Genomic DNA, 19,476 nt, shown 5'->3' on the forward strand with positions numbered 1-19,476 from the left:
GCATGTTGATACAAAGAGGAGACAGGACGGTGATATATAATATGATGAAATAAACGGAAATAAAAATGCAGTTGTTGTTGTTGTTGTGGTTCGGTGTCCACTGTGTGCCACTCTGCTGTGTACACAACACCAGAGTTTAATAGGAGATAAGACTAATGTTTGTTTACCCCTCTCTCTCTCTCTCTCTCTCTCTCTCTCTCTCTCTCTCCCCCCAGAGCTATAACCGCTTGCGTTTGGTCTCTTTCCATCCATCTTTTTGTCTCCCCGACACCCCCCCCCCCCCCCACCACCCCCCCCCTCTCCCCGGCTGCCCCCTCATCCCATTGACAGATTACCTCACTAATGGAATTTAATTATTTAGCTTTTCCTTGTGGCGATTTAGCCTCAGCAGGAAGGAGGGGGGGAGAGAGAGAGAGAGAGAGAGAGAGAGAGAGAGAGAGAGAGAGAGAGAGGGAGAGAGAGAGAGAGAGAGAGAGAGAGAGGGAGAGAGATGTTTTAGGAGAGTGGAGGAAGGGAGGCGAATTCAGTCCCAGCAATGTTCGACAGGGACGTGCTGGCCATTTTGGAAAAGCGGGACAACTCCCGAACGGGCCGGTTCATTCCTGAAATTGAAATTGAAATTGAAATTGAAATAAAATGTCTGCCTTTGTTCCATTTTGGGGGCTGGGCGGCCAACAAAGTAAATCGTCCACTGTCGGGCAGAAACCTTGTATCTCCAAGTTTCAAATTTGTAATTTTTCTTTCGCAAAGCAAAGCTGCCTCATCATATAAGGCCGTCGCAGAAAAGTAGTGAAAACAGCAGATCTACAAGCACACAACGCCTCGCGGTGCGAGGCGTTGTGTGATTGTAGAATCGGCTGTTTTCACTAGTTTAAATCATTTTAAAAATGATAAATACAAAACAAACGGTTTTGGACATACAAGGTTTAGCAGCAGCGCTATAGAGAGAGATCTCTCTCTATAGCGCACAATGAGGGCCTCTCAACTCTTTTTCCCAGGCTGAATCAGGGGCCCAGCACGTCCCTGATGTTCGACATACAGTACATACAGTATAATACTGGATTCTGATTCACTTTAGCTGTCATATTCCCTGTGTAGTGTGTACTGTATTCTGCACAAAGGAAATGAAAATACTGTCCCTCCTGGCAGTGCAACATAAAAGACATGAAACATAAAAACAAACTCATAAAAAAGAGATCAGAACCAGTGAACCATTTCTTTCCTCTTCTACCCCGGATTTTTGAACCCGGTTTCCTGCGCAAGTGCTGCCATGTTTACCATTGAGCTGATGGGAGAGTGTTTTTTGCAGGTCATTCAGTCCGAGTGTATCAAGGGGGTGCGTTCGGAAATGCGCACGGGGTGTGTGCTCAGTGTAGTGAGTGCAGTAACCTCAGTAAAACTATGCCTAAACCTAACCCCTAAACCTAACCTTAACCCTAACCCTAACCTCAGTAAAGCTATGCCTAAACCTAACCCCTAAACCTAACCTTAACCCTAACCCTAACCTCAGTAAAACTATGCCTAAACCTAACCCTAACCCCTACCCTCAGTAACCGTGACGCGGGTGATTATCTAACACGCCCGGTGTGCATTTCCGAACGCACCCGTTGATACACTCGGACTGAACGACCTGCACAGAATACTCTCCCTTGAACTGATAGAGCCTGCCTGCTTTGCTCAGGGGATGAATTCAAACCTTTGTCAAGTCCCGACCGTTGCCCCGCCCCTCTTCGCACCCATTGGTTGCTGTGTCTTGGTGGGACAAAAGTCCTTTCTCTCCATCCACTACCATTGGAATTCAGTTGCTTCTTATGGTTATTATTCTCATTTTAAACTTGGTTTCAGTAAAAAGGAGCCTCTCAGGTGCAGCAATGTTTTAGCAAATTTGTCATAAAAAAGGCGTAACCAAGGCAGAACAAGGCAGATAGAGCCTGCTGGTTGGTCAGTCAGGGACCAATCAGAAGGCTGACAAAGGATGAATTGAATCTTGACCATCAGGTCAAAATTCTAGTCAGAGTCTGTCTCTATAGGTGAGACATGACCTTTGACACGATGCAAATGAATAGAAGAGCAGGGAGACAAAATGCAACCTCCACAATTGTACAAGTTATGTTTTATTAACATACTCTACCACAGGGGTCTTCAGCACGGGGTCCGGAACCCCTAGGGGGTCCTCAGAGTTACAACAGGGGGTCCTCCAAATCTTTGTGTGATAGAACTTGTTTTTTCCCCCTTTTTTATATTAACCAATTGAACCCTAGTGTCCATATTCCGAGAACTTAAGCCAAAAATAGCAGATCTACAAGCTCACAACGCCTCGCAGCGCGAGGCGTTGTGAGCTTGTAGATCGGCTATTTTCAGCAAAGAGCTTTGGTGTTGAGGGGAAAAAGAGCAGACTAAGTACAGAGTGAAAGGTTAAGTTTATTAAGTATTGACGGTTCAAGTAGTTAAATATCTGAAAAGACAAATTGACACAAATCCAAAATACACTGATGATTGTGCTGTCAAACAATGAAACTATATGGAATCTATGAACAGGTTGTGGGGGTCCCTGCTTCATCTCTCTCTCAACTAAGGGGTCCTTGGCCTGAAAATGTTGAAGACCCCTGCTCTACCATACAGTTTGGACTAAATTACATTGTATTAATTTAAATATTTTACATACAAAACATTTGCTTTAACCAAAGCAAGATTACAAGAAAATACAAGATTTTTAAGTAATTAGTACTAAGCTATTAGTAGGGCTTATAGGGGTACTACTAAGTATGATCAGACCATAATATAGTTTATAATTATTCAATATATAATATTATGTGTCAATGTTTCAGCCAAAAAAGCTAAACATGAAAATATTTTTTTCTCAGAAGGATAAATACGTTCCACCTCTGCATATTGTGAGGTATAAAAACCTTGTAAGTGCAAAACTGTAACTTTTCAGGAAATGTAAAATTCCAACGGAACCTGTGCAGTTATTATTTAGTCACAACCGCACTTATTCTGTCAAGGTACCAACTTGTGTCCTGTGCACTTGTGGCCATATATGGCCTTCTTGTGCGCCAGCAGAGCGTGCGAGTATTGCAATCGTTGATGTTCGGTGCTGTCTGTATGTATGTGGGTGGGCAAGTTGGTACTGTCGAGGTGCCAACTTGCTCCTTATTATTAATATCAGGTCGCACTTGTGGTTGTGGACGTCACCCAGTGTTTTTTCAAGGGTTTATCCATTGGATGATGTAAACACGCGTTATTCCAAGGGTTTATCCATTGGATGTCATAAACACAGACATACAGACACTCACCGGCCTATACTTGGAGATGAAGCAGGTTGGGAACTATGAAAATAGGGTATGGCAATATGTCCTTGTTTACTTTTCAAGATTCAAATTAAAAAACAGCTAAAATAGCAGGTCAACAAGCTCGAAACGCAGCGTGAAGTGCATTTGCGTAGGGCATTAATTTCCAAAAAAAGAAAAAAACACAAACAGAACATGAAGATAAGAGGTTTCTGGCCGACAGCAACACTATGCTAGGTAGGATAAACACTGGGTGTACTCAGGGTAACAGTGTGTTTGTGACATGGGAAGTGGCAGGTGAGAGTCTCACAGCCCGGGGCTCTAGGCTTGGAAAGAACCTTCTCCCTGCAGCTGTCAGAATGCTCAACACAGCCAAAACAAAATAACAAAAAACAAAAAAAAATGTTTTTTTTAAAGAGGTGGTGCTGGTGCCATAGTTTTGTACTTTTTCTGTTTTGTATGTGTCAAACTCAGGCCTGTGGGCCATTAATTTTGACTGGCCCACCAATCAATCAAAAATAAATAAAGTTAATCGTTTTTTTAGAGCATCTTATCTTTAGCCTCATTACATTACTATTAGGCCTACATGAATAATCATCCAGGGAGGGAAAACTGCGAGAACTCATTCCGAGCAGCAGCAGAGATGAGCCTCAGCAAGCGCCGAAAAGTTGATGACAAGAACCGGCACTTAAACCCGAAATGGTCGGATGCTTTTGCTTTCATTTTACCATCTCATGCAAATTCAATACCACTATGTTTAATTTGCCAGAAAATAGTGTCAGTTGTTAAAGACGGGGTGAAATCAAAAACATGTTTTTCACACTTTTAGAGCATATCTGTAGTGATAATATGGCCATACCTAACACTAGATGCCAAAACAATAGAAAATAAACAATTGTTGTGTATATTTATAATATCAAAGGTCCCTAAATAGGCCATTCTTAATTACTTCCTGTGAACAAGAAATTCTAAAAGTGATGACATAGATAGAGTTTTTGAATATAAATGAACCTTTGATTACATTCACCTGTTTGTTTCCCATTGCTGGCTTCCTTTTAAAACTGAAACTCCAAAATAAAATACCCAAAATAGTCATTTCATTGGGTTTTTAAAGGAGTGGCGACACCGGCCGAAATTTAACATTATGATTGCGACCGTCAGGGAGCAGTTTACTATGAAAACCTCCACCGGCCGTCCGTCCGTCCGTCCGTCCGTCCGTCCGTCCGTCCGTCCGTCCGTCACACGTCACACCTTTGTTTGTGTACGGTGTGATGTCATATATCTTCAGTATGACATCACACCACATGTGTACACAAACCTTTGTGTACGTTGCTGTGGCAACAGTCTGTTGTTGCTGGTCTGTTAGTGTACGTTAGCAACCACCTTAGCAACCATGGTTTTACCCTAGCAACCAACTGTTTACCCTAGCAACCAACTGTTTACCATAGCAACCATGTTTTTTTACCCTAGCAACCAACTGGGCATAAAAGGGATTCTGTTAGGGATCTCCATATATGGGCATAAAAGGGATTCTGTTAGGGATCTCCATATATGGGCATAAAAGGGATTCTGTTAGGGATCTCCATATATGGGCATAAAAGGGATTCTGTTAGCTGTTAGTGATCTCCATATATGGGCATAAAAGGGATGCTGTTAGGGATCTCCATATATGGGCATAAAAGGGATTCTGTTAGGGATCCTCATATATGGGCATGAAAGGGATTATGTTAGGGATCTCCATATATGGGCATAAAAGGGATTGTATCCCAGATGATGCCCTGTTAGGAGATCCACACTAACAGCACCCCTAAAAACCAGTACTTGGGATTTGTTGATGTAAATGTTCACATAGAGTGTAATAATTGGTAAAACAAACTTTTGGCCTATTTGTGGAGATAAGCGACCAACGGTCGCTTATCTCCCGATTAGGGAGTCTTACTGGTACAGTAGGTCACGTGGTGTTTCTTCAAACAGTCTGAAAAGGAGGCGGGGCCGTATCAGTTAGTAGTGAATGTATACTTCGTCCGTCGTGCGGTGCCGCGCAATGTATACTTCGTCTGTCGTGCGGTGCCGCGCACAACGTGATGGCTTGTTGTTAGCGTGTAGCCCGGCTAACGCTGCACCGCACGGCTATTTGCGAGAGCTATTGTGTGTGTACACACACACACACGCGCGCGCGAAAGCACACACACACACACACACACACACAGGCTACACACACACAGAGTGTATGATATTAGCCACGCACGGACCTCAGTCCGGCCGCTGTGCTCCGGTGAGCACAGCGCACAGACCGGAGCAGGACATGGCTTGCTCCGGTCAGTCTGGTGCTCCAGTTAGGTTAGGGCAAGAGACAGCAGGGTATGGCCGACAAACCGTCTCATAGACGGGGAGAAGCGTGTTGACCCTCGTACACCTTTTTTGACAGCTTTTTTGAAGAAGACATGTACTTTTTTATCGGTCTAACCATTGATTTTATAGCGAATGCTATATATTTTTTACCCCTAGAACTGATAGTTTTAAAGTTGGTTTAGAAAGTCGGAAACACACCTCGGACAGCTTTTTTTGGGGCAGTTTCAAAAGATAATGATATGGATAATCAACTCCGCCCCTCCCCCCATATTAGCCCAATCAAATTAATTTATTTCAGTTACTGTACAGAAAGTACTACTTTCAGTACAGTAACTACAATAAATTAATTTGATTGGGTCATTTAACATGGGGGTACATGACATCATTAAAAAAATTGGCTAATTTGATAGCCTTAATTAGCTGTTGTCACGCCCCCTTTAAATTAAGATAGACAATACAAGGTGCTAATGAAAGACAGAAGTTATCAAGTATCATTAATGTGGTCATTTTATCTACTGGCCCCTTGACATTTTTGTAATGTTACCCACAGGTTCAGATATTAGAGTATCCCTGCGCTAATAGACCCCCCAGGAAATAATGCTTCCCTGTGTACTTTGGGTTTCTTCCTGAAAGCCCAATTGAAACACACTGCACGCTTCAGTGACACCTTAAAATCACCCCCTCCCCAAGTGTGACTCGCGTCACGACAACCACACTTGCAATACCCCAGAATTGCATCTTTCTAGCCGTGGGCTCGCTGAAAGTAAGGAAGAACACTGTTATCTTCATTATTGCCAGACCCATGAAATGGGTAGGCCTACATAAGCAAATGTCGGTCCGGGTTTTCTATATAAAGGGTATATATGATGATGACATGATGATGACATACCTACAAAAGGCATGATGTCATAAATGATGATGACAGACAGGGGGTCTGGCACAACCAGGTTGACCTGGTCTAGTTTATCAACAAGTTCTCCTCAAAAATGAGGAGAACTTGTTCTCCTCGACAATGGCAGGGCCCTTAGCCAATGAGGATCAGCGTTCTTGGTGACATCACGTTAGCCAATGAGGGAGCAGCGAGCCCACACTGTTTCGTAGGAACAGTATTTCTAGTGTGTTACTTTGTACTTCACTCATTCCGTTGAATTTGATATTTGTAATTATTTTGTCCCCAACTTTGGGAACCCCTGCTCTGATACCACTCTAGAACAGTGGTTCTCAACCTGTGGGTCGGGACCCCCAGGCGGGTCCCCACATTATTTTGGGGGGGTTCCCAGATGATTAACTTAATGTGCAACATTGTTTTCTCACTCAACAGTAAACAAACCAACATAATGTTTAAGTGTATCGAGGGTATATGCACATTTCTAAAGTGACAATTTAAGGACATTTTAATACTGTACCTCTAAAATGACAAATTAAATATTGGCCAAATTGTCAAACATTAGAGGTAGAAACAAAAGCCTACACAAAATGTAATGCCTCAACTCTTAAGGTCTTTGCACGCTGCTGCGTTTTTCGTTGCGAAATGCGTTTTTCAGGGCAAGGAGAGAGAGAGATAGAGAGAGCAAAGGGACCGAGGGGTGCGCGAAACGGGCGGCAGTGTGCAAACGTGACTGACATAACGTGAGGTTGATTTTTTATTTGCGCGCTCCGAAATTCACTCCGATATTCGGCCCGAAAAACGCAGCAGTGTGCAACCAGCGTAAGTGTTCGTAGGGTTGAAAAATGATTATTTGGGGGGCTCTAGCATGGGGGTATTTGGGGGGCTCTAGAATATTCCAGAGTGGGCTGGGTAAGGACCAGATCACACCAGTCGGTGGCTTTTCCACCGGCTGTATATGAGCTGAGTGAGGTAACGCTTCTCCTCTTGAACCGTTCATTCTGTATATGAGCTGAGTGAGGAAACGCTTCTCCTCTCGAACCGTTCATTCTGTATATGAGCTGAGTGAGGAAACGCTTCTCCTCTCGAACCGTTCATTCTTGAGGTTGTGGAAGTTAATGTCCCAAACCAACCCCTCCCCCTGCAGGTTAAATACAGTTGACCTGGCAGCTGGGTCATTGTCCAGGCCTCAGCCTGAGGGGAAAAGCTCTTTCCGTGCTCACGCGCGTGTGTATGTGTGTGCGTGCATGTGTGCGTGTGTGTGTGCGTGCGTGTGAGTAGTGATTTTTTGACTGCACACAGGAGGCTTTTCAGGACTGCAGCAGTGGTGTAAAGTAACTAAAGTACATTTACTCAAGTCCTGTACTTAGGTACGATTTTGTGGTATTTGTACTTTACTTGAGTACCAATGTGCCGTTTCAAGTCGTCTGGCTTTACTGCTCTTTTCCTGCACATGTCCTACAAATGCATGTTTTCCACAGGTACATTTCGTCGTTGTCGGGTGGAAACCTGAGTATGTCCAAAACCGTTCGTTTTGTATTTATCATTTTAAAACGATTTAAACTAGTGAAAACAGACGATCTACAAGCACACAACGCCTCGCGGTGCGAGGCGTTGTGTGCTTGTAGATCGGCTGTTTTCACTACTTTTGTGCGACGGCCTTGGATGATGAAGCAGGGTTTTACCTTGCGAAAGAACGTACACATTTGAAACTTGGAGATACGAGGTTTCCACCCGACAACGACGATATTTATGGAGCGTATTTTTGCAGAAACCCGCAAATGGCAAGAAAACCCACCATTCCCATCGAAAGGCAAAAAGTCAGAGAAGATTGTAAAAATAGCAAAAATAGCTGATCTACAAGCTCAATGTTCTGCAGATCCCCTGAAAATCTACAGGACGTGTATTTCCAATTTGCGATTCTTTTACTTCTACTCCACTATCTTTAAGGAAAATATGGTACTATGGATCTGTCCTATTTCCCATATTCCCTCCTGATTGGCTACCATTGCCTTCCAAAGTTTGTGTATGCGACGTGACGGTCACTTATCTCCCCATTTAGGGAGTCTTACTGGTTATAATTCACAGACACACAACATGTGGACAATAATATTAGAGCTATAGCCCCGAATGACCATAACAGGTCTGTAACTCTGACTCTCAGTTATGGCGGTGCTTGCAAACAAAACATTTGAGAACCACTAGTACCAGTTGGACTCCTAGTATGCCAAAGAGTCGTTATAAATAAGTGTCATGTCATATTCTGAAGTAAAACCTGGAGACTTGACATTCAGTAACTAGGTAATTTGCCATGGACAATAACAAATCTTTTCCACAGACACATTGTCCGCGTACGGACATAATTGATGACCCCTGCTTGTACCAGAGCATTTCTGTGTTGTAGCATTGATACTTTCACTCAAGTAAATAATGTGAGCACTGTTTTTCTCATCACTGGACTGCAGCTCCGCACACAAACAAGTCCATTACTGGCAGGAAGTGCATCACCTCTGCTCTGATTGAGCCGTGTGGATGCCAGCCGCTACACGCACTGCAAAGAGACAGGTCATGGAAAACCTGTTTACTGTTTACAAATTCATCCATTATTACGTATTATTACTTTAACTGCATTATTCTCTGCTTTAACTATAAAAAAAAAATAGCAGATATACAAGCTCGCAGCGTGGCACCAAGTGCAGTGCTGCGAGCTTTTAGATCTGCTATTTTTGAAACATTTTGAAAATGGGAATATTTTTTACCCAATTCTATAATTGTCTTCTAAATCCTTCTTCTTCATGTCACACAATTGCCCCACAATTACATGTATTTTTAATAGTTAAAGCATAAAATAATGTTTAAAGTGGTTCCAGGCCTAAATGGGTTTAAAAAAATCACACCCAATGTGAAGTGAGCGGTGGTCGTGCTTGCATAACGTCTTCAATTGGTAATTGGTGATGTAATACAGGCTACACACACGCACATTGCTATGGCAAAACGCTGAGGGAAACACATTGCTATGGCAAAGCACTGAGGAAAAAGACTAGGATATAAGTCTAGGATGTACCGTAATTGGTGATGTAATATGGCTACACACACACACACACATATTGCTATGGCAAAACGCTGAGGAAAACACATTGCTATGGCAAAACGCTGAGGAAAGGTGGCTACAGATAGGTCTAGGATGTAATTGGTGATGTAATATGGCTACGCACACACACATATTGCTATGGCAAAACGCTGAGGAAAACGCATTGCTATGGCAAAACGCTGAGGAAAAGTGGCTACAGACACACGCACAGCCACTCTTAGGAGCAGTTTACCACCACTCAAAAAGGAGCAAAATCAGCAGATCTGCAAGCTCAGAACACGTCGTGGATATTTTTGGTGCTTTTCGTGTGGCGCCGTAGTGTGATCGAGCACAGCGTTGATTTACGAAAAGACACAAGTTACAGTGTGGAGATATTACGTTTCTGCTTTGAAAGGAAAACGTTTCTGCTTTGAAGCGGAAATGTTTCGGCGATGGGTGTACCTGCAGACATGCAAAAAGATACACATAACGAAGAGAGGTGAGGGAGAAAGGGAGGAGAGAGTTTAATGGAGAGAGAGAGTAGAATGGAGATAGAGATGTGGAGAGAGATGAAGAGGAGGAGGAGAGAGAGAGAGAGAGAGAGAGAGAGAGAGAGAGAGAGAGGATGGTAGTTGTGAATGTCAGGGTGTTAACAGACCAAAGTGTTGTGTTCGATTGTGAATGGCACACGACATGTGCGCACGCCTGTGTCTGTGTGTCTGTCTCTGTGTGTGTGTGTGTGTGTGTGTGTGTGTGTGTGTGTGTGTGTGTGTGTGTGTGTGTGTGTGTGTGTGTGTGTGTGTGTGTGTGTGTGTGTGTGTGTGTGTGTGTGTGTGTGTGAGAGAGAGAGAGAGAGAGTGAGCTGGCAGTTAATGAGTCATATAAGATGAACACACACACACTCTCTGATTGTATTTTCTTTATCTTGCTCTCCACTTTTCTGCACCTCTCTCTCTCTCTCTCTCTCTCTCTCTCTCTCTCTCTCTCTCTCTCTCTCTCTCTCTCTCTCTGGGATTCCTAATTAAGCTTGGCTCAGCTTTGATGTAGTCGCCGTGGCAACAGTCACCATGACAAGACTGGCTCTGCTCGGTCTCACACACACGCACACACACACACGCACGCACGCACGCACGCACGCACGCACGCACGCACGCACGCACGCACGCACGCACGCACGCACGCACGCACGCACGCACGCACACACACACACACACACACACACACACACACACACACACACACAGTCTACTTGTGTGACAATATCATCATTTTTGGATGGCAATTTTATGAATGGCATTTTTTACATCCACAAACTATTATGATCATATATTGCGGTGTTACACTGCCGTGCAACTATAACCCAACACCTGAAAAGGAATCGTTTCTTTGTCGTGAAGCCTAACTTTAATCATCCTCGCGGTTGTCTATTCCTCAAATTGTACCACACTTGGTGGGGACCTAGCTGTCACAATTATACTAATGCAAGTACACACATGCACACATACACGCACTCAAGCGAACACACACACACACACACACACACACACACACACATACACATAAATTCATGCACGCACACAGACAGACACACACAAACACGTAGCATCTGCTTCAGCCGCTGCAGCTGCTAGCTTACAGATCACGCCCTCACACACACACACACATACACACACACACACACACACACACACACACACACGCTCTCGGAGGAGGGGGGGACTTCCCCGTAACTAAGGGCTTCCTCGGTAACCATGCCAACCAGCAGCAGCGCGGCAATTAATAACACAAACAATATCAACAGAAGGAAGGGTGGTTAGTGGGGAGGGGGGGGGGGGGCGAGGGGTAACCCGACAAAAGCAACAATCACAGCGTGCTCGTTAAGGAGCGTGCTCGTTAGGAGCTCGTTAAGGAGCTTGGAGGTGGTGATTGGGGATAATTACGGAGCCGCCGCCGAATGACTAAACAATAATGTGTAGTGTGGGACGTTGTCGCCTGGCCGGGCGGGAACCCCGTATGTCCACGTTTGAATTCTCTAAAATGGCCTATAGTCGCTGTCGGGCAGACCTTCACATGTTTGTTTTTTTCTCCTAAATTGACGCCCCATACTACGCCGGCGCACAGGCGCATCAAACGTATAGCAGAAATCTGCAAGCTGTGTTTCGAGCTGGTAGATCTGCTACTTTTAATCGTACCTTTTTATCGCACGATTTCTGTAACCCATATATATATATATATTTTTTTTTTGTTCACCCAGTGTCATTGTCTAATGTAATTATAGGCACTACTCTCCCTCTGCCAACCTGGGGAGAGCAATTGACTGACTCATGCTTCCTTCTATGCATGAGGAATCCAAGTTGCTTCTTTTCACCTGACAGGGGGGAGTTTCCTCGGCTGGACGTAACTCGTGGAAGGAGCACGTTATTCCAACCAGTTCCTTTCCCCTCCACCAGGCTCCCCGGCCCCAGGGGGAGGCAGTTTAGAGACCAGGATTACTGCATGTTTTTTGTGAGGGTATATATACCTACCCTTAGCCTGGTTAAAAAAACAGACCGCACAAAGCTACCCCTGGCGGTAGTGGTGGTGTAACGAAGTGTGTGTCACTTTTGCCAACCCCACCTAGGGCAAGGGTCTTCAACAGGGGGTATGGGACCCCTAGGGGGTCTGTAGCAACTCATAATGTAATAACGGCTCATAATGTAATAAGGGCTCATAATGTAATAAGAAAAATGTAATAAAAACTCATAATGTAATAATCAGCTCATAATGTAATAAAAAACGAGCACATAACGTAATAATGGATTTTTCAATAATGTAATAATGTAATAATGTGTTACCTCCACATAGGAGGCTCATAATGTAATACAACTTCATAATGTAATAATGTCTTTTTTATTACATTATGAGCTGATTATTACATTATGAGCTTTTATTACATTTTAATTATTACATTATGCACTTGTTTTTTATTACATTATGAGCTGATTATTACATTTTGAGTTTTATTACATGTTTTTATTACATTATGAACCCTTATTACATTATGAGATGCTACACACCCTGCCAACTTTGTTGATGAAGAATGGAGCAATTATCTGCTAAACATGCAGCAAATGAATGTGAAATATGGGGATCATTTAGTTGTACAAAGAGCATCCACAATGTTCATCACAAACTGTATGTTCGTGATTGTATCGACACTGGGTGTTGATGCAAATCGATAATATCCCCATGTGGTCAGTATGACAACAGTCTGCCATTGCTAGTTCTGGGCCACTTTGCCGAAGGTCATGGGGACCATTATGTAAGCCTTGATGGACCAGTCACACACTTGATTCAAAGAGCGCACCACTTCGATCTGTCCAGACCTAGGGCCAGAGTGAGGTACCGGGTCAGGGCCAGAGTGAGGGCCTTACTGCGAGAGTGAGGGCCAGAGCAGGGCAGGATTTACCCTTCATGGTGCCCTGTGCTTGGACCTAGTTTGAAAGTTTTCAATCAATCAATCAATCAATCAATCAATCAATCAATCAGGGATACATAGCACCTTAACTCTGCAGCCGCACTGAGGCGCTCCAACACAATAGTGCACCAGTTCTTTTAGAGTTGTGCATACTAGTATCCACCTAACGTTTCTTCAAAACCCTTAAGTGTAACCAGTCATTACAGACAGCAACGTTAGGTTAGCTTAGCTTAGCTCATGTGAATATCTTTTTTTTACAGTTGATCCTCTGGTGCCCCCCTGTGGTTGTTAATGCCCTGTGCAGTGCCGGTTCTAGGACTCAGGTGGCCCTATGCAAGATTATTTTAGGTGGCCCCCACCTAAAATAAACAGATTATTATTATTATATTATATTTGGCATGGCACCACCCCACTCCACCCCACCCGACCCGACCCCACACACTTGTGCCAGGTATTCCACTACAAGGAACTGGGTAGAGTGGTGTGAAAGTGGTACAAAACGTGGTAGTATAAAGTTTGCCTGGCTCCAGCCAATAGACCCTCCCACTCTCTGAGTGGACCGCTTCTCTTTGTCTGGTTTTGTCATATGACGCGTCTCTTTCTATCGGTGTCTTGGCGCACCGACCAATGAAATCAATGCAAGACGGAGGAGGGGTGCGTCTAACTTTTGAAAATCAACAGAAACAGTGGAGGGAGGGGTGGTTCACCAGAGCTCTTAATTGCTCCCTTTGAACTTCAAAGGGGTTCTGAACTGCAGTCATTGATTGAACCATACAAGTGTAAATAGCTCATTAGTGCTTCTCTCTATATGAAACTTCAAAGACAACAACTTGATTCCTGTCATACAGGGGGAGGGGGAATGTTTTGTGTACACAAGTCAAACACAACCCCTCCCACCAGATCTCTTGTGATTGGGAATTTCAAATTTTAAATCCCCTCCCCTTTTAAATCAAATAGAATAGGGACAACTTCAGACTCAAGCTCCAGCGCAGAGTCTGAAATCAGGCTAGTATAAAGTATCCACTCTAGAGTAGGTCCGAGCTCGGCTAAGCGGGGCCAAAGCAATGACGTATAACGCTGCTGCGGCAGACTGGTCAGTAGTAACATTACCAGGGGTCATCAGTGACTTCATTAATACTGGAAAGGTCAAACATCTCATCCATTCTACTTCTTCTTCATGCAAACTTCCAGTGATGCAATCTATTCTACTTCTTCTTATTCCCAGTGATGCAAACTATTTGAAATCTGGCAATTCTCATTTGAGATACTATTAACTACAGAGTGCTTTGTTTTGAACCAACAGGACCTTCCTTCCTTGAGTTTTCTTCAAGTGTCGAGATCTTCATACATTTTAAATTAGACGTATAAACGAGCAGCGACTAGTAAAAACTTCAGCTGTACTTTTAATGAAAGCACCAACAAGCAGTGGGAGAAAAAAACTAACAAGAATAAATATTTCAGGGACCACAATGGAAATAAGTCGCAAGACTTTCCTGTCTTTGTATCCTTGACGCTTCTCAGATGAACATGATGTAACTTTTTTTTTCCTGTATGACGTCTAATAAATCAAGGATACATATTGTGATCTTCTGAATATGATGACAGCTTGGTGAGTTGATAAGAACACATTGTTACGTGTGTATTACGCTACGATGTCATCATTATGGCATGGGCTGTTCCCTTCTCTGCTCTCTATAGTTAAAAAAACAACTCCAGAACAAAAACAAAGTGTCTGAGCACAGGTGAATTGAGAAAGTAATGCCTGTCTGTCCGATAGCAGCAGGGACATGGCCCCATCTTCTCCCTGTGATGTGGCACCCTTAGTGGTTGTGGCCCTAAGCGACAGCTTATATTGCTTATGCCAGGAACCGGCCCTGGCCCTGTGCTTCAGTGTGTCAAGCCCTATTATAAATCCGGCCCTGGGCCAGAGTGAGGGACCGAGTCAGGGCCAGAGTGAGGTACCGAGTCAAGGCCAGAGTGAGGGACCGAGTCAGGGCCAGAGTGAGGTACCGAGTCAAGGCCAGAGTGAGGGCTAGACTTAGGACCAGAGTGAAGGACAGATCGAAGTGGTGCGCTCTCCTCTGCTTCCTGGACTCTTTGAATCAAGTGTGTGACTGGTCCATCAAGGCTTACATAATGGTCCCCATGACCTTCGGCAAAGTGGCCCAGAACTAGCAATGGCAGACTGTCGTCATACTGACCACATGGGGATATTATCGATGTTGCATCAACACCCAGTGTAGATACAACCACGAACTGTATGTTGAACATTGTAGATGCTCTTTGTACAGCTAAATGATCCCCATATGCATGTTTAGCAGATAATTGCTCCATTCTTCATCAACAAAGTTGGCAGGGTGTGTAGCAACTCATAATGTAATAAGGGCTCATAATGTAATAAAAACATGTAATAAAAACTCAAAATGTAATAATCAGCTCATAATGTAATAAAAACAAGTGCATAATGTAATCATTAAAATGTAATAAAAGCTCATAATGTAATAATCAGCTCATAATGTAATAAAAAATACATTATTACATTATGAAGCTGTATTACATTATGAGCCTCCTATGTGGAGGTTCTTAATGTAACACATTATTACATTATTACATTATTGAAAAATCCATTATTACGTTATGCGCTCGTTTTTTTTATTACATTATGAGCTGATTATTACATTATGAGTTTTTATTACATTTTAATTATTACATTATGAGCCCTTATTACATTATGAGACGTTATTACATTATGAGTTGCTACAGGGTCCTCAGAGTTACTACAGGGTTAACCCTCCAAATCTTTGAGTGTTAGAAAGTTTTTTTTCTCCTTTTTTATATTAACAACTTGAACCCTAGTGTCCATATTCTGATAACTTTAGCCAAAAATAGCAGCAACAAGCTCACAACGCCAGTACAGAGTGAAAGGTCAAGTTTATTAGGTAATGACGGTTCAAGTGGTTCAAAATCTGAAAACACACATTGACATGAATCCCAAAATACACTCGAGATTGAGCTGTCAAGCCACGAAACTATATGGAATCTATGAGAAGGTTGTGGGGGTCCCTGCTTCATCTCTCTCTCAACTAAGGGGTCCTTGGTCTGAAAACGTTGAAGACCCCTGACCTAGGGTATGAACACTGATGACGCGGAGGGAAGAACAAGCCCCCAGCGCCCACAGAGCCCACAGAGTCCCCGGCAGGAATCAAACCCAGGACCCTCTAGCTGTGAGGTGACAGCTCTACCGACTGTGCCACCGTGCCCTGAGAATTTGAATCCTGAAAAGTAACAGTTTTGGACATAATATGGTTTCCTTTCCATCCGAACAGAGATACACCAAGCCCCCAGCGCACCGCGATGCGGCGTGCTGTGGGCTTTTTTGATCGTTTTTGAAAGTGCAAAGTTCGCTTGAGCCGACTCAGCATCCCGATAGGGACAGAATAGTAAATGATTTCCCCTCCCAAGATTTCAACATGTCAAAGCTAACCACAGTATTGCTGCTAGGTCAAGTAAACAAGCGGGAGTGGGAGTCGGCCGGGGCCAACACGCATCCACAGTTACATCCAGGACCCGGGAGGCGGCATCAAAGCCAAGGAGAGGAACTGCCACGCCGGCAATGGACTCTGCTGAACCGCCTGAGAACTGTGGTCGGACGCTTCAAAGCGTCCATACGAAAGTGGGGCTTGGTGGACGGAGCAGCATGTGAGTGTGGGGGAGCCGGAGCAGACCGCTGACCACATAATCAACGCCTGTCCTCTGTATAAACCACCCTCGGAGGCCGAGGCCTCTTCCATGTGGGACCTGAGACGAGGGCCTGGCTGTGCGCTACTGATCTGGACATCTGACGATGACACACGAAAGATGAAGAAGTAAACAATGGTCTCTCAACTCAAGAACAGGACTCTCTGATGAAAAGGAAAAGGAACTTTCTTTTGATGATGGCTAGCCAGCTTGCAATCAAAGTGAATTGATGACAATATGACAGGGGGAGCGGGTGGTGGAGTGTGGTGAACTAGAAAACGAGCGCTCCTTTTTCAATCATGTTCTAGGTTCTAAAACATACCGTAACACACACACACACACACACACACACACACACACACACACACACACACACACACACACACACACACACACACACACACACACACACGTATACGTATGTATGTATGTATGTATGTATGTATGTATGTATGTATGTATGTATGTATGTATTATACACATACTGTATATTGCACAGGCAATTTGAAAATAGCTGATCTATAAGCAAGATTAAAAAAAAAAGAATCTGCATAATGAGCAGGGGTGGACTAGGCATCTGGCATACGGGTATATGCCCGGTGGGCCGACTATACAAGTGGGCCGGCCCCAAAAGTCTTTGACACCATTTTAGGATAATTGCAGTCATGTTTAGGCTGGGCGGCCACTAAGTGGAGAGGGACAATCCTTCTGTAGCACAGTTCCACAGAGCAGAGAGACAGCACACGATTGTCCGATGGTGGTGTAACGAAGTGTGTGATAGGGGCTGGCACCGCCCGGCTAATCTATCCTAGGAGACACAGGGAGAACATGCAAACTCCACACAGAAAGGCCCTTTTGCAAACCCCACCTAGGGCAAGGGTCTTCAACTATTGCCAGTTGTGAATGGCTGTCGCCTGTAAGTGGTTTTTCAGGGTGATTTTAAAGGATGCTAGGGAACAACACTCCTTTAAGGCCTTCGGTAGGGTGTTCCACATTTTGGTTGTATAGCAGAAGAACGAGTTTGACCCTTTGTTTGAGTTGACTTTGGGTTGAACATGATCTGTTGTAATTATGGACATCCTTAACGTTTATAAAGTATTTAGCCAGGTACATGGGTATCATAGTGGTGTAGTGTATCTTGTACACCAGGCCCATTGCAAGTTGCTGTACTATGTCTATCATCTGAATACCAGCCTAGTAGTCCAATCACAGGCTGCTGTGGCCCAGGAGTCACACCCAAACATAAAACAGCTGATACAAGTCCACAACGTGTCGCTGCCTCGACGCGTTGTGGGCTTGTAGATCTTCTGTGTTCGGTTTGCGCCGGTTGTGGTGGGCCGGTCTGGGCCAAGATGCCAGGGCCGAATTTGTGTCCCAGTCCGGCCCTGATAACGAGTACTTTTCACTTTTGATACTTCAAGACAAGTATATTTTGATGCCAGTACTCTTGTGCTTTTCGAACTCCGGACCTTTTACTTGCAACAGAATACGTCTACATTAGGGCATTCAGCAAATATTCGAATATTCGAATATCAAAGTCACTATTCAACGTTGTTCACCAAAGTTGAATATCCGCTTGTTTTTTTTATTTTATTGTTTTCTCTTTAAAAAATATATAGTTTATAAAGCTTGGCTAGATAGGAAGTCATAAGAATGAGTTGCCAACGCCCCTGGTGGATGAATTTGTTAATGCTCTACACCAGAGGTTCTCAAACCTTTTTAGGCCGTGACCCCCAAAATAAACATATTTGAACTGGGGACCCCCACCCTGACAAGCACTTGGAATTTAATGTGACTCAATAGCAGATCTACATGCTCACAACGCCTCGCGTTGTGAGCATGTAGATCGGCTATTTTCACAATGTCTGCCTCTTGCTTACTTAATATTTGACAGTTTGGCCAGTCCTGTCGAATATTCAACTATTCGAATACTTTGAGGTCGAATAATTCGAATATTAAAAATCACTATTCGTGAATGCCCTAGTCTACACTGCAGTACTGACACGTTTATGTGAGTACTTTTCCCCACCCCTGCTGACCTTACCTCACCCCTCCCCGCAGCTCTTCGTCATCGACAACGGCGCCGACGACTGGCGCATCGCCATGACTATGGAGCGGGTGCTGCTGATTGGCCTGGAGCTGCTGGTGTCGGCGGTGCACCCGGTGCCGGGGGACTTCAGGTAGGGACGGGACTAGGGCATTAACGAAAAAGTCGACAAGTCGACTGAGTCGACTTCATTACACAAGTCGACTCCCAGCAGAGAAAGTCGAAGTTGAAAAAAAAAATCCTTTGTATTTTTTTCTATCATTATTTTTGCTCCATGTGTGAGTCTGTACAGCATTCAAACAGTAGGATTGCTTATTGTCAAGGACGGAATGATCCAATATTACAGTGCTACATAACATTTGGTATAACATGGTTCTGTTGTGAAAATAGCAGATCTACACGCTCACAATGCCTCGCGATGCGAGGCGTTGTGAGCATGTAGATCGGCTATTTTCACAATTTCTGCCTCTATATATTTGACAATTTGGACATTGTTTAATTTGCCATTTTAGAGGTATCAAAATGTCCTTAAATTGGCACTTTAGAAATGTGAAGATACCCTCTATATACTTAAACTTTATAAAATAATTGGGGGGTTGTGTGTGATGTGATGACGTCATCAAACGATAAAGTCGA

The 19,476-nt window shown here is 43.9% G+C and overlaps 1 protein-coding gene across 1 annotated transcript in view; it reads left to right on the top strand.

Moving 5' to 3' along the window:
* kcnn3 (potassium intermediate/small conductance calcium-activated channel, subfamily N, member 3) overlaps positions 1 to 19,476 on the top strand; it is a gene marked incomplete at both ends in the record, with an annotated part of 242,181 nt that overhangs the window by 124,225 nt on the left and 98,480 nt on the right. The window contains one exon of the mRNA XM_080739938.1: positions 18,855 to 18,973. Coding sequence (XP_080596064.1) covers positions 18,855 to 18,973 — 119 coding nt within the window. The remainder of the gene's footprint in view (positions 1 to 18,854; positions 18,974 to 19,476) is intronic.

The sequence above is a fragment of the Nannobrachium achirus genome, assembly GCF_963921795.1.
Source record: "Nannobrachium achirus genome assembly, chromosome: 2".
Lineage (NCBI taxonomy): Eukaryota > Metazoa > Chordata > Actinopteri > Myctophiformes > Myctophidae > Nannobrachium > Nannobrachium achirus.